Source organism: Zeus faber, assembly GCF_960531495.2.
Source record: "Zeus faber genome assembly, chromosome: 6".
Classification (NCBI taxonomy): Eukaryota; Metazoa; Chordata; class Actinopteri; order Zeiformes; family Zeidae; genus Zeus; species Zeus faber.
Genome location: NC_137201.1, coordinates 16,678,017 through 16,692,366, shown reverse-complemented (window position 1 = coordinate 16,692,366; position 14,350 = coordinate 16,678,017). Strand labels below are relative to the sequence as shown.

The window sequence follows — 14,350 nt, the reverse complement described above, 5'->3', positions numbered from 1 at the left end:
CTGCCCCCCCCTGACCACTTTTGGTCGGTACTAACCACTGCGTACCGGGAACACCCCACAAGACCTGTCGTTCTGGAGATGCTCTGACCCAGTCGTCTCGCCGTCAACAGTTTTGCCCTCGTCAAAGTCTCTCAGACGCTTGTGCGCGCCAATTTCTCCTGCTTCCCACACATCCAACTTTAAGAAGTGACTTTTCCCCTTCTGCCTAATACATCCCCCACCCCTCGACAGGTGTCATGGGAACAAGACGACCAACGTTACTCACTTCCCCTGTCAGTGGTTTTATTATTGTGGCTGATCCGCGTATATTCTGCATAAAATTAAATCGAAAAAAATAAATAAATACAAATTTGCAATGAAATTAAAACAATTCCAAGCTATGCACAAGAAAGCACTTTTTTTTTTATTTTTTTTAAAGAGTGACTCAGTAAATATAATTGTTCTATTTTCTGACTCCTTGTTTATTGGGTTGAGTTGGTGTCAATTAGGGTGAGCCAGGGGAGTAGGATCTCCTGACGCGACAGGCGAGTCGGTTCAGTCCACGAATTGAAAATCTGACAAGAGCCCTTCGATTCTGTCCAAACAAACTATTTGCTCGGAAGAACGTCAACTGTGAAGCGCAGAAAATCCCGAGGATTTACAACTTGAGCCTCAACCGTGGAAAACGTGAATTCGCGTAGTGTGCAAGAGTGTGAATCCCAAAAATGAATTCATGTCAAACGTATTCATCCTGGTGGAATGCAACGTGTAAATCAGTCACATAAGAACTATGCCAAACTACTTGTTGTTTTTTTTGCCACGGACTTTAATTTAGTCCTCACTATTTTCGGTCGGAGTGAAAGCTCCGCGCTCGCCCACTCTTGTGCGGGCGTAATTCCAGAATCGCTTCACAAGGTCGTTCGCGTCGAGCGACTCGCTCGCGTGTCGCTACTCAAGGCGCACAGGCTAGCGACGTAGCTGCCCTGCTAACGCAAACTACTTTCGAGGGCATTGTGAGCGGTGGCCGCGTACACCATTCACCTCCTGGGGCTCGCCGTGTCCCAAAATGCGGTCGACGTAGTTATAGCAGTGCTATAGTATTGTAATGCGTCGGCTGCCAAAAACGGTTAAGCTCGTTTTGCCCGAGTGCAACGCTCCTGTCAAGACAGGACCGGAGGGTCGCCTTCGCTAACATTGTTAGCCCAACCGAGCTCCCGACACGCCGGACCAAAGCTAGCTCCTTAAGTTAGCCCGCTAGGCCTCGTGGCCGCCAAGTCATCTGCTGCGGGGACGGTGTTTTGTGTTGCGAAAAATGGAACCAAAAGGTCTGTTCTCCGCGTCCGGTCGCACGGCTCCCGCACCGTGTCAGATCGGGTTATATTACCGTGCGGAGGGTGAATTCTCGTGGTGTTTGTAGGGATTCCGATAACGGCGTCGTTCCTCGCGAGAGGAAAAACCAGTCGTCGCGCTGCCCCTTGCTGCTGCCGCTCCTCCTGGCCACGCCCCCTCCCCCCTCCTCCTCCACCTCCACCACCAGCGCGGGAGGTGGAGCAACATGGCGGACCGCGTGGAAGCTTGACAGTGAACACGATACGAACGCGTGAAACCCGTCGAGGAGAGAGAAACAATCTTCGTTTTGTTTTTTTTCGCACAACACACCCGACATGCCTGCGCCCACACATGCTTTGGACGGCGGGCGGTGAGATGGTTCCTCTGCATTTAACCCATCCCGGCCTGGCCTGGCCTGGCCTGTCCTTCCCCCGGGGCCACAGCCAAGGAGCGGTGGAGAACGTTAAAGAAAGACGGCCCTGCACACACACACACACAAAAAGTAAAAAAAAATGTTTTTAATAAAATACAATAAAGTGAACAAACCTGCAAGTACTTGACAATTTTAACAGGAATAAACAATGAGCGCATTGTGGCGTTTGGCGCCATCTCCCTTCAATCAGCCCCCTGTGCGCATAACGCGGATTCAGGCGTCGCCCCTGCCGACTGACTCGCTCGCACCGAGGAAACATTCGGGCGCGAACGTACGCGAACGCGTGCGGACGGAGCCGGAGCCGCCGCCGCCGCCGCCGCCGGGGTGGGGGGGTGGGGGAGACCCGGCGCCCGAGCCGTGGCGGAAGCCGCGACTCCTCGGTGCTCCGCTCCCGACGAGTCACTCGGTGGAAAGATTCGCTCGGCTCTCCGACTCTCGGGATTGCCCGATGGCGTGCCGCGCCCAGAGATAGTCGTGGGGCGCCGTTATTGTGTACGGAGGGACGCACGGGAGGGCGACCGGTGCGCGATGAAAGCGAGTCGGACATGGATTCAATATGTGTTGAACATGTCATTCTGTTCAAACTATTGATCGAGGCGGAAGAATGCAAAGTGTGGATTTCAAAGTGGTTTAGCGTCACCCCCCCCCAAAAAAAATAATTATAATAAAAATAAAACAGGTTGGCGTGTGAGTCACAAAGGTGATTCCCTTCTGTGGAAATGATGCGCCCCGAGTTGTTTCGGAGGTCGGTTCGCCGCGAACGAGTCGACTCACCGACACAAAACAGTCTGATTCGAACGTGTAACCACCAAGCGGCACTGTGAGGACGAACAAAAGCACTCAGAGTTCACGAGGATCAGAGACGTGTGTGTGTGTGTGTGTGTGCTTGCGTGTCTGTGTGTCACATTTCTGTGGTCGATAAAATCGTCGTTCGGAGCGTGTTTTGTTTTCTCTTCATTTCCCTTTTGCAGGTGCAAGAAAGCAGGGGGATCGAGGAGACATCCAACATGTTTGCCACCCTTGCAGTTGAAATCCTCGCACTGTGTGCAGTGTTTCTGTGCACAGCTGAAAAACTGCCTGGTGAGTGAATATTAGTCTATGTTCAGGGAAGTGTGTGGTGGGACCTGTTGTAAAAACCATGGCATTACTCTGTATAAGGTATAGCTGTATATAGTTAAGTTTAGGTATAAGGTTCAAGATTTATTTTTTTTAATTTGTCACATACATATACATACTTTCATACATATATGCAGTGAAATGTAATGGAAGGTTACAGATGGTTAAGTTTAGGTATAATGTTATATATAGTTAAGTTTAGGTATTGTGTTATATATAGTTAAGTTTAGGTACAAGGTTACAGATGGTTACTCTTAGATATAAGCTTAGAGACGGCTGGAATTTAGGGTGTGTCCAGCGGGATCATTTTCGGGCTCCTGGGGTTTCAGAATAATCGGCCGTCAGAACAACGGCATGGCACCCAACCTTTGCTCCAACCCTTAATTCGGTGTCTATGAAAATACAGTTGGCGGAAGGAACTGACCTCTGATTCTGACGTCTGCATACAGCAATGTCATCGTCTAATGGACATGTCTCGCATTCTGGTCTTGAGTAAAGTGACCGTGCGTGGGGTTGATGATTGTGAAGTCATTGCGTCTGCATACAGGTGAACTCATTGTCTTGGCATACTTCCAAGTGAAACTTCACCTACATTCTTACTGCGTTATGTCCACTATTGAGATGCATAAATCAAATCATTCTAGCCTTTACCAAAGGTTAGCAAATTATGGTCCAAATGCAATTCCTGAATGAATCCAACAACTGAACAATGAAGGTTTTACTCTGAGCAGTAAATAATGAGCTGCACAGAGCAAAGGGAATTTCAAGAAAGGTGGGGTAGGCTCAAAGGGGAAGAACAAGGGTAAAGGTTGCCAGGTAACAACATGATCTTTCCTGTTTTGTTCACCACCCTTTGGCAGTGGTGGAAGAAGTATGCAGATCTTCTTACTGAGGTAAAAGTACAATTTTACAGACACAAAATGAAATCTACTGAAAGTATTAAACATACTCATCATATCCAGTGCCCTGATTTAGCAGGGTCCATAATATAGCACAACACATTTGTTGAAGATACTATTAAATATTAATTATTTGATTATCAGGAGAGCACCTCCCGTCTTGTCACTAAGCAAGGTTGCAGCGTGTCGAAGATCATGTTACCAAGTCACAGATCAAAGATCATTGGTTGCAAACTAGAATCTACATCAGGCCTGGTGCCGAATCAAACTCGTATTGAGGCTGCACAATGGGAAGCAACTGAGCCAACAATAAGTCCCTGTTAATGTCATAAACTGTTAATATAATAATAATTGTAGCTTATAATGTAATAATCCTATAAATGTAATACACCTCCCAGTAATGTATTAGAAGTATCATTTTAATCATGTAATAACCCGTTCACACATTTGAGGCTTCATTAATGTGCTGACGTGAACATTCATGGAAAATGTGTTGGTACTGATTTTACAAATTGTTTACATTACTGCATGAATACATCACTGTATTGTGTGCATAAATTCCATGTTGTGTATGTTATTTGGCACTTCCTTTGTTCCTAGTCGTCTGAATCGAACATGTATCACAGAAAACTGACTTTATTTTCTCAATAATGGACTGGCACAGCACAAGAATACTTACTTCCCAAAGCAACAGATACCATTAACATAATATAGGGGAACCTGATTGTTGACGCAACATTACCGCTGGCTTGGCCATCCGAAGATTTCACAACTAGTGTAACAGATTTCCAATTTTGCAGGACTCTGTTTGCTTGTGTATTGCTTTTTTTGACAGTCGCAGAAGAATTTTTGAAGAATAATTGAAGAATTGCACAAAGCTATTGGGTTGATTTAAATGATTCCCAATGATCAAAAAGAGAGCATCACAATGAAAACAACAGAAACATTGATCGTTTTGAGTTAATAGGAGGCTGTGTGCAACCCTGCAGAGCAAACTATCGACCAGTTTGCAGACCTCCCCCCATGTCTGCAGTTGGTAATATTTGTTGTGTCACAGGCGATCAGTCAATCGTTTCGAGGTCAATAATCCAGCGATGTTCCCTTCCTTCTCTTCCTTGTCTCAAGCCTTTTTTTTTTAATCCTGTTTTTAAAGGACCTGTAGTCCAGACACAGCTTGGGAGTCTGAGAGGCAAATATATGAGCACAAAGGGGAAGGAAGCAGTCCATGCCTTCTTGGGTGTACCCTTTGCCAGGCCACCCGTAGGCCCTCTTCGACTGGCCCGGCCCCAACCTACGGAAGGATGGGAAGGAGTGAGGGATGCCACCAAGCAGCCACACATGTATGCCATTCAAAGAATTCAGGATTTATGTCACTGTTCAATACCATATTTGTCCCCTTGTCACATTTTTTACACTTTGGCTATCACTTGAAAACTACATACATGGGGCAAACAGCACATGTTGAATGATATTTCATACATTTTGCACTCTGATATGCAGCAGATGGATGGATATATATTTTTTATATTCATTTAACAAAAAACACAGAAATTGCACTTGTTTGGTTGTTGTTGTTTTACCCTGTATTTCCAAGGTGGTCCTTTGATTTGTTGTTTCTTCACCAGGTGTATTCAACATGGACAGTTGTCCTTTGATTGGATAGAGCTGCTGGGCATTCCTTTAGAAATTACTGAAATTTCAGAAGATTGCCTTTACCTCAACGTTTATACTCCTGCAAAAGCGACCCAAGATACCAAGCTCCCAGTAATTGCATTTGTTTTTTTTCAGATTTCTTCATCCTGATCTTTTACTGCATTTTGCTAAAATGTTGGGCCTGCTTAACTGTTTGGTCTGAAAACCTTCTTTATGAAGTAATTGTTACTGTTTTATGTGTCATGAGGTCATGGTCTGGATACATGGTGGAGGACTATCAATGGGCTCAGCATCAATGTTTGATGGTTCTGCACTGGCTGCTTACCAGGATGTAGTTGTGGTTGTGATCCAGTACCGCTTGGGCCTATTAGGGTTCCTCAGGTAAAAAATGAATCACAAAATGCAATTACAATGAACACATGGTGACTTATTTTGTAGTTTTGAGATACGCTTGTGTTACATGTACGTCATGCCTACATCTGGCTTGTTCTAAACTAACAGTAGTTTCTTCTCCACAGCACTGGAGATGCACACATTTCAGGAAACCTAGGCCTGCTTGACCAGGTGGAAGCCCTGCAGTGGGTCCAGAAGCACATCCACAACTTTGGAGGGGATCCAGGCTTAGTCACTATATTTGGGGAATCTGCTGGTGGAGCGAGCGTGTCCCTCCTGGTTAGAATCAATCCACACACCAGCTTTTATCAAACTCAGATACAAATTGAATAACGGATGTTTGAGAGAACATAAACATTTACCATAAATCAGCTTGAGGTCAGTTTACTCCGTGTAATGTTCTATATCTTGACAGTCTGTTCTTTCACCCTCTAGCTTCTTTCACCTTTGTCTGATGGACTATTTCAACGAGCAATCGCTCAGAGCGGCACTGCAGCAATGGATCAACTCCTGACAAATCAACCTCTTCTTATGGCTCAGGTTAATACTGTAATCTATTTAGATGTTTATTTTTGTGTCAGTGCACAACATGAGACACATGATATAAATACTGTACATGTTCTTTTTTTCATGTATTTTGATCAAATATTCACTCACAGATGGCAGCCAATGCATCTGGATGCGATGTCACAAGCACAGAGAAGATTGCCAATTGTATGAAAAACATGGACATAAATTCTATAGTGACTCTTTCACAGGTGAGCTTTCAAAGCAGGTCTGTACAGACTTTTTACTGACAATGTTGATTGAATAACTTATTTTAAACAATTGCTTTTGCCTTCCAAGAACGTGATGCTGAGATTTCCTGTTACAATTGATGGATACTTCCTGACCAACCCTGTGGACGACATTTACCAAAGCCATAAATTTCTCAAGATACCTTTCATGACAGGGGTCAATAATGATGAAGGGGGCTTCTTCATACCAAACGTGAGTATGACGATGAACTTGTTTATCATATTAGAGTATTGCAATGATAAATTGAATCTATTTCCGGATAGCAACCTAGTAATAAAGTGGTGTACAGCCAGCCAATCGGCAAAACAACCACTACAGGTTGGTCAGGACCCCAAAGAAAATACTGTACATTGTCCCCTTTTTTACATGGCAACTAATCAAATAAACTAATAAATTGATACAGAATATTAATTTTTAATTATTTTATAACTATTATGTCTAGTTGAAGAGCTTTCACGAAGAACAATAGTCCACAGCAGCCTAGATAACACTGCAACAAGCTTAGGATTCCCTCTACACACGATGACATATATTTACTGTTATTAATGTTTGGAGATTTTAATTTATCCTGAAATGAGAAATGTTGGGATGAAACATTAGGAAATGTGATATCAATATCTGCTTTTCATCTCTGAAATTGAAACTGACATTGAAGTCTTCATTGTAGTATCATGTAGAGTCAGAAGCTGACGCCACTAACGAGTGTTACAGTAGTTAGAGCAACTGCAGGAGGAGGGATACAAGGGATGTTGACCACTCAGAATCCAGTATCAAATATTCCGCAGAGCCATGTAATAATATATTAACATCAAATACAATACACAAAGACATATAGAGTTCTTGTGATAATAACTGTTCAAGTTTTAATAAACCAAATCAATTGTTGGCTCCTCATCTTGATCTTTCTTAGTTATTAGCTCCTCCTAACTGGAGGGAGGGAATGGAGCAAGAATTAGTCCGGAGCACCCTTGCCGTGTTCCTTCCTGGGGTAAGAAAAACACTGCAACTCACTCATTTACTTCTGTTTTTTTCTGGCATAAGAACTTCATTTGATTTTTTTCTCAAGTCCAAAGATCAATTGGAAGCAGAGCTGTTGATAGAGGAATATATCGGAACTTCCAAAGATCCTATAAAGGTTAGGGAGGGGTTCACTGCGATACTTGGAGACCTGATGTTCAATGTTCCACTTATTAAGACTGCAAATGCCCACAGAGGTAATTCATCCTGTAAACCTCTATTTTGTCAGTACAACATTTTTTCTCCCACACAGCACTGAGACACACTATACTGTATATGTAATTTGTCTTCTAATAGATGCAGGTGCTCCTCTATATCTGTATGAATACCAGCACGCTCCAAAATCAATGCAGGAGAGAAGGCCAAGTTTTGTTAAGTCTGACCATGGAGATGAAATATTTATAGTGTTTGGATTTTGCTTCACTAGTTCAGCTATAAATGCATCAAGTAAGTACACCATTTTTTTACGGCTTTATCTTCATGGAATATGCTGTATGAAAAATGCACCTTGCAGCAATTCTGCAGAAGTAGCTTCATCAAACAAAATACTGTTTTAGATGCATGTCCAGAAGAAGAGCAGCAGCTAAGCAAAATCATGATGAGCTATTGGGCAAACTTTGCCCGCACAGGGTAAGAAATTGACTTCAATGACTGTTCATACTTCACAAGGAAAAGTGGTGAAGCTTTCATTTGTATTTAAAAAATTAAAATTGTACATGCAGGTCGCCCAATGGGGCTGGCCTGGTGCAGTGGCCACAGTATGGAGCAGAAGGTGACTACTTGTCCATTGGGATGGAACAGGAGCCTCGTCTTCACATGAAAAAGGATCCTTTCACATTCATGACTCAAACGTTCCCAGAGAAGATCAGTTTGGCTAGGAAGATGATGGAGCACGGTGAGCTGGAGGGTTGTTTATTTTGAAACAATTAAAAATCGATCACTTGGTCTTGTTAATAACTTTAGGTTTCGTTTTGGCACTGATGAATTTTGCCTCATCAGTTCAAATGAGGCATATATGTCAAAGGTCAAAATTCATATATACCATCTAAATGCAAGTGTGTACTCACTGAAACGCAAACACTAATTATACAATTATACATTGTAATTATTCAAGAAGAAATGGGATGGTCAGAGAGATTAAGAAGGTAGACAGGAGTAAAAGCTAATGCGGTCCGAGGAGGAGAGTAGTGGCAAAGGAAAAGGCATATGACGAGTTGTATGAGAGGTTGGACAGTAAGGAAGGAGAAAAGGACTTGTTCCGATTGGCAAGACAAAGGGACCAAGCTGGGAAGGATGTACAGCAGGTTAGGGTGATGAAGGATAACGATGGGAATGTGTTGACTAGTGAAGGGAGTGTGTTGAGAAGGTGGAAGGAGTACTTTGAGGAGTTGATGAATAAAGAAAATGAGAGGGAGAGAAGAGTGCATTATGTGGGAATAGTGGATCAAGAAGTGCAGCAAATTAGCAATGATGAGGTGAGAAGAGCATTAAAGAAGAAGAGTGGAAAGGCAGTTGGCCCAGATGACATCCCTGGGGAAGCATGGAAATGTTTAGGTGAGATCGCAGTGGCGTTCCAAACGAGACTGTTTAACACCAGCCTGAAAAGTGAGAGGATGCCGGAGGAGTGTAGAAGAAGTGTACTGGTACCCATCTTCAAGAATAAGGGAGACGTACAAAGCTGTCGTAACTACAGGGGAATAAAGTTGATCAGCCACAGCATGAAGCTATGGGAAAGGGTAGTGGAGGCTAGGTTAAGAGGAGAGGTGGGGATCAGGAGCAGCAGTATGGTTTCATGCCAGGCAAGAATACTACAGATGCAATGTTTGCTTTAAGAATGCTGATGGAACGTACAGGGAAGGCCAGAGGGAGTTGCACTGTGTCTTTGTGGATTTAGGGAAAGCTTATGATAGGGTGCCGAGAGAGGAAGTGTATTGCATGAGGAAGTCTGCGGTGGCAGAGAAGTATGTAAGAGTGGTACAGGATATGTAGAAGGCAGTCAGACAGTAGTAAGGTGTGCAGTAGGCGTGACAAAGGCATTCAAAGTGGGGGTAGGATTCAGTATAAGGATCAGCTCTGAGCCCTTTCTTGTTTGCAATGGTGATGGACAGGTTAACAGATGAAATCAGGAAGGAGTCTCCATGGACTATGCTATTCGTGGATGACATTGTGATCTGTAGCGAGAGTAGGGAGCAGGTTGAGGAGAGCCTGGAGAAGTGGAGGCATGCATTAGAGAGAAGAGGAATGAAAGTCAGCAGGACTAAGACAGAATACATGTGCCTGAATGGGAGGGAGGGTGGGGAAAAGCTGAGAATGCAAGGTGGAGGTGGAGAAGGCAGATGAGTTCAAGTACTTGGGGTCGACCACCCAAAGCAGCGGAGAATGCGGGAGAGAGGTGAAGAAGAAAGTACAGGCAGGGTGGAGTGGGTGGAGAAGAGTGTCCGGATTGATCTGTGACAGAAGGGTTCCAGCAAAAGTGAAGGGGAAGGTCTACAGGACGGTAGTGAGAGCAGCTATGTTGTACGGTTTAGAGGCTGTTGCACTGACAAAAAGGCAGGTGGCTGAACTGGAGGTGGCAGAGTTGAGGATGTTGGGATTTTCATTGGGAGTGACAAGGATGGACAGGATTAAGAATGAGTACATTAGAGCGACAGCTCAGGTTGAACAGTTTGGTGGAAAAGTGAGAGAGGCGAGATTGAGATGGTTTGCACACGTGTGTAGGAGAGATGAGAGTTACATTGGGAAAAGGATGCTGAGGATGGAGCTGCCAGGCAAGAGGAAAAGAGGAAGGCCAAAGAGAAGGTTTATGGATGTGGTGAGGGAGGAGGAAGATGCACAGAACAGAAGGTATTGTGGAGGCAGAGGATTGGCTGTGGCGAGCCCCTAACAGGAGCAGCGAAAGAAAAGAAGATACACCAAAATGGCGGGTATTAAGGAGGCTTTCCCTCAACTGTCTTGTCTTACAAAATTTTTTTTTATACTATTCTTCATCAATCAACGCTTTTATGACCAACATGCAGAAAAACACATGATCTGATGTTAAATCACCTTTGCTGACAATAAGGGAGCCTAACACTGCAGCCCAGTCAAGCCAAACAACTTCCCACAGCCTGTCCCTACATTTAAGGAGAGTTCCCCAGGAAATGCCATCATAACTCTACATAAACCAGCACCAAATGTCTCAGTTTAGGTAGCTGCAACAACCACCACTAGTGCCTGTATGATGTGGGCATCTTTTCCTGTATGAGGTTGGCACTTTCTTCCCCATTGTTTTGTTTCCAGAGCACTCAACAGTGAGTTGTGGCATCCCAAAATCCCCCTCTTCCATATCCACGCCTGTCACCCTCAGCCAACCACTATTCCATGTGTACATTCACAGGGATAATCTTTACATATTGCCACTGGCACTCCACAGACATGCCTAGCGGCTATCCTCCATCCCTAATGACCTAAATACAGCCACCAATACCGTAAGGTCCTTCATGGTGTCTAAATCAAATGGCACCATTCACTGCCACCAGATCCATACAGGTATCCTCAGTGGCTAACAATAGGATATCAACTTGAAAGAAATAATAAGTATATTAAACTTCAATATAGTAATCAATTCCTAGGTAGTGAACTCGCAAATGGTTTTAAGAAGTAAAAGTGTAACTGATTTCTACTTTTTCAAGACTTTCAGCTCGCCAATGTGATCATTTGTTGGACGCCAGCAGAGCAATTTTACATGCAAACAACTTCTCTAAATGCCCCGCCCTTTAAGAGCTGGTATACCCATGAATTAAACAATGCTTTGAGCAAAAGGAAACATTACAAGAGAAGCAAACAGAAGCAAACATTTTTTACGTTCATAGGAGGCTGTTTGCAACCCTGCAGAGAAAACTATTGACCAGTTTACAGACCTCCCCCCATGTCTGCAATTGGTAATGTTTGTTGTGTCACAGGAGAACAGTCAATCGTTTTGAGGTCAATAACCCAGCTATGTTCCCTTCCTTCCCTATCTCTCTCAAGCCTCTTTTTTTGATCCTGTTTTTAAAGGACCTGTAGTCCAGACACAGCTTGGGAGTCTGAGAGGCAAATATATGAGCACAAAGGGGAAGGAGGCAGTCCATGCCTTCTTGGGTGTACCCTTTGCCAGGCCACCTGTAGGCCCTCTTCGACTGGCCCGGCCCCAACCTGCGGAGGGATGGGAAGGAGTGAGGGATGCCACCAAGCAGCCACTCATGTATGCCATTCAAAGAATTCAGGATTTATGTCACTGTTCAATTCCTTATTTGTCCCTTTGTCACATTTCTGATTTTTACTCACTGGCTGTCACTTGAAAACTGCATACATGGGGCAATTGGACATATTGAATCATATTAAATGTGACCCACCGCATACTTTAGGGTCATTTGGCGGCTTTCGACTTTTTTTGCATCATTTGAAAGTTAAGAATCAGAGCTTCCAAACAAGATGTCACTTGTGCAAATCAAGCAAATATTTTTAAAGCTATAACTTGTTAATGACAAGGGTGTGGCAAACTGTGATTCTGAGATAATAACCCTCAAAGTTTTACCCACACTTGGCTTTATTCAGCCAGCTCCCAGAATGCAACTGGGGCTTGGCGGACAAACAAAGCCTCATGGCTAATTAACATACTGCTGAATGGGCCAATCACGAACAGCGTCAACAACACCAACCTCAACAGACTTCATCACATCATCAACTTCTTCTGTTGTAACGACAACGGGCGTATCGTTGGTCTCCTCTGGTGGTTCTTGAAAATATTCCGTTTCATCATCACGTTCAGGTTGAAATCCGCTGTTTGAAATGTTCTCCAAGTCCGGGACAATATCATATTCAGCATCGCTGTCGTTCTCCGCGTCGCTGTTGGAGAACTGACTATCATCGTGGAAAATGAAGTCCAGTACGCGCTGCTTACACTGACTTGGATCTATCGCACTGGTCAGATTAAGGTCCGCGATATGATTTAGATCTTCCTCCACCCGCTTTTCCTCATCCATAACAACACAGGGAAATGAAAGTTTTCACAGACAAGTGAAACCAGATCCTCATCTTGTTTACGGACATGATGTCAGTGACGTCAGCAATTCCTACTGGATGATACACATTGGTACACGCCCCCCCCCACAACGATGTCTCCGTGTGTGTGTAAAAATAGTACGATTTAAAGGTTGAACTCTATCAAAACAGTTTCACATTGTGACTTCACATCACATGGAATATGGATGAATGACCTTCACCTGGACGGTCGCTTTGAAGGGAACGATCGATTGGCGTTGTTCAGTGCTGTTCAGCGTCTCGCTAAGTGAACTGTGTTTCCCCATGTAATCTAATGGGAGTATTTAACTCCACGGTTTAACATTTTTCTACTATTTATAAATCAAACTCGGTTTTGAAAAAATACGTTGAGAGATAAAAAAAAACCACAAAGGAACACAAATCTGGAAAAATCGAATTTTCCTTCAAGAAATGTTTTTTCAACTTATTTGGCTGCTACTGGCGATTTTAGAAATGCGCAAGATGGCGGCTTTTGCTGCGGTGGGTCACAAAAACTGTGTTGAACTTTGATAAACAGCATGGAACAGATATTTTTTAATATTCAATAAAATACAGATTAATTGCACTTGTTTGGTAGTATTTCAAATGTTTTTTTTACCCTGTATCTCCAAGGTGGTCCTTTGATTTATTTATTTATTTTTTTCTTCACCAGGTGTATTCAACATAGACAGTTTTCCATCGATTTGGTAGAGCTGCTGGGCATTCCTGTAGAAATCCCTGAAATTTCAGAAGATTGCCTTTACCTCAACATTTATACTCCTGCAGAAGCGACCCAAGATACCAAGCTCCCAGTAATTGCATTTGTTTTTTTGCAGATTTCTTCATCCTGATCTTTTACTGCTCTGTAATTAAAAAAAGTATATTTGTAATTTTAGCATTTTGCTAAAATGTTTGGCCTGCTTAACTGTTTGGTCTGAAAACCTTCTTTATGAAGTAATTGTTATTGTTTTTTGTGATATTAGGTCATGGTCTGGATACATGGTGGAGGACTATCAATGGGCTCAGCATCAACGTTTGATGGTTCTGCACTGGCTGCTTACCAGGATGTAGTTGTGGTTGTGATCCAGTACCGCTTGGGCCTATTAGGGTTTCTCAGGTAAAAAATGAATCACAAAGTGCAATTACAATGAACACATGGTGACTTATTTTGTAGTTTTGAGATACGCTTGTGTTACATGTACGTCATGCCTACATCTGGCTTGTTCTAAACTAACAGTAGTTTCTTCTCCACAGCACTGGAGATGCACACATTTCAGGAAACCTAGGCCTGCTTGACCAGGTGGAAGCCCTGCAGTGGGTCCAGAAGCACATCCACAACTTTGGAGGAGATCCAGGCTTAGTCACTATATTTGGGGAATCTGCTGGTGGAGTGAGCGTGTCCCTCCTGGTTAGAATCAATCCACACACCAGCTTTTACCAAACTCAGATACAAATTGAATAACGGATGTTTGAGAGAACATAAACATTTACCATAAATCAGCTTGAGGTCAGTTTACTCCGTGTAATGTTCTATATCTTGACAGTCTGTTCTTTCACCCTCTAGCTTCTTTCACCTTTGTCTGATGGACTATTTCAACGAGCAATCGCTCAGAGCGGCACTGCAGCAATGGATCAACTACTGACAAATCAACCTCTGCTTATGGCTCAGGTTAATACTGTAATCTATTTAGAT

At 43.5% G+C, this 14,350-nt stretch overlaps 3 protein-coding genes across 3 annotated transcripts in view; 2 read left to right on the top strand and 1 right to left on the bottom strand.

Moving 5' to 3' along the window:
- The window catches only part of banp (BTG3 associated nuclear protein), a 39,167-nt gene extending 37,707 nt beyond the window's left edge, over positions 1-1,460 (bottom strand). The window contains exon 1 of the mRNA XM_080002720.1: positions 1,364-1,460. The gene's annotated coding sequence lies outside the window, so the exon portion shown is untranslated. The remainder of the gene's footprint in view (positions 1-1,363) is intronic.
- Positions 1,461-2,701: 1,241 nt separating this feature from the next.
- On the top strand, positions 2,702-7,876 carry LOC307231934 (cocaine esterase-like; the record flags this gene model as incomplete). Its single annotated transcript, XM_080002809.1, has 11 exons — positions 2,702-2,821; positions 4,910-5,096; positions 5,382-5,520; positions 5,657-5,790; positions 5,928-6,081; positions 6,238-6,342; positions 6,462-6,560; positions 6,649-6,792; positions 7,511-7,588; positions 7,667-7,780; positions 7,871-7,876. Exons 1-11 carry the CDS (start codon positions 2,749-2,751, stop codon positions 7,874-7,876), a joined length of 1,233 nt encoding a protein of 410 aa, XP_079858935.1. The 5' UTR covers positions 2,702-2,748.
- A 111-nt stretch (positions 7,877-7,987) lies between these two features.
- Positions 7,988-14,350, top strand: part of ces2b (carboxylesterase 2b) — a 28,067-nt gene continuing 21,704 nt past the window's right edge. Inside the window, exons 1-8 of the mRNA XM_080002089.1 lie at positions 7,988-8,064; positions 8,175-8,247; positions 8,340-8,512; positions 11,653-11,839; positions 13,331-13,469; positions 13,641-13,774; positions 13,912-14,065; positions 14,222-14,326. Of these exons, the coding sequence (XP_079858215.1) occupies positions 8,213-8,247; positions 8,340-8,512; positions 11,653-11,839; positions 13,331-13,469; positions 13,641-13,774; positions 13,912-14,065; positions 14,222-14,326 (927 nt within the window). The 5' untranslated portion in view covers positions 7,988-8,064; positions 8,175-8,212. The remainder of the gene's footprint in view (positions 8,065-8,174; positions 8,248-8,339; positions 8,513-11,652; positions 11,840-13,330; positions 13,470-13,640; positions 13,775-13,911; positions 14,066-14,221; positions 14,327-14,350) is intronic.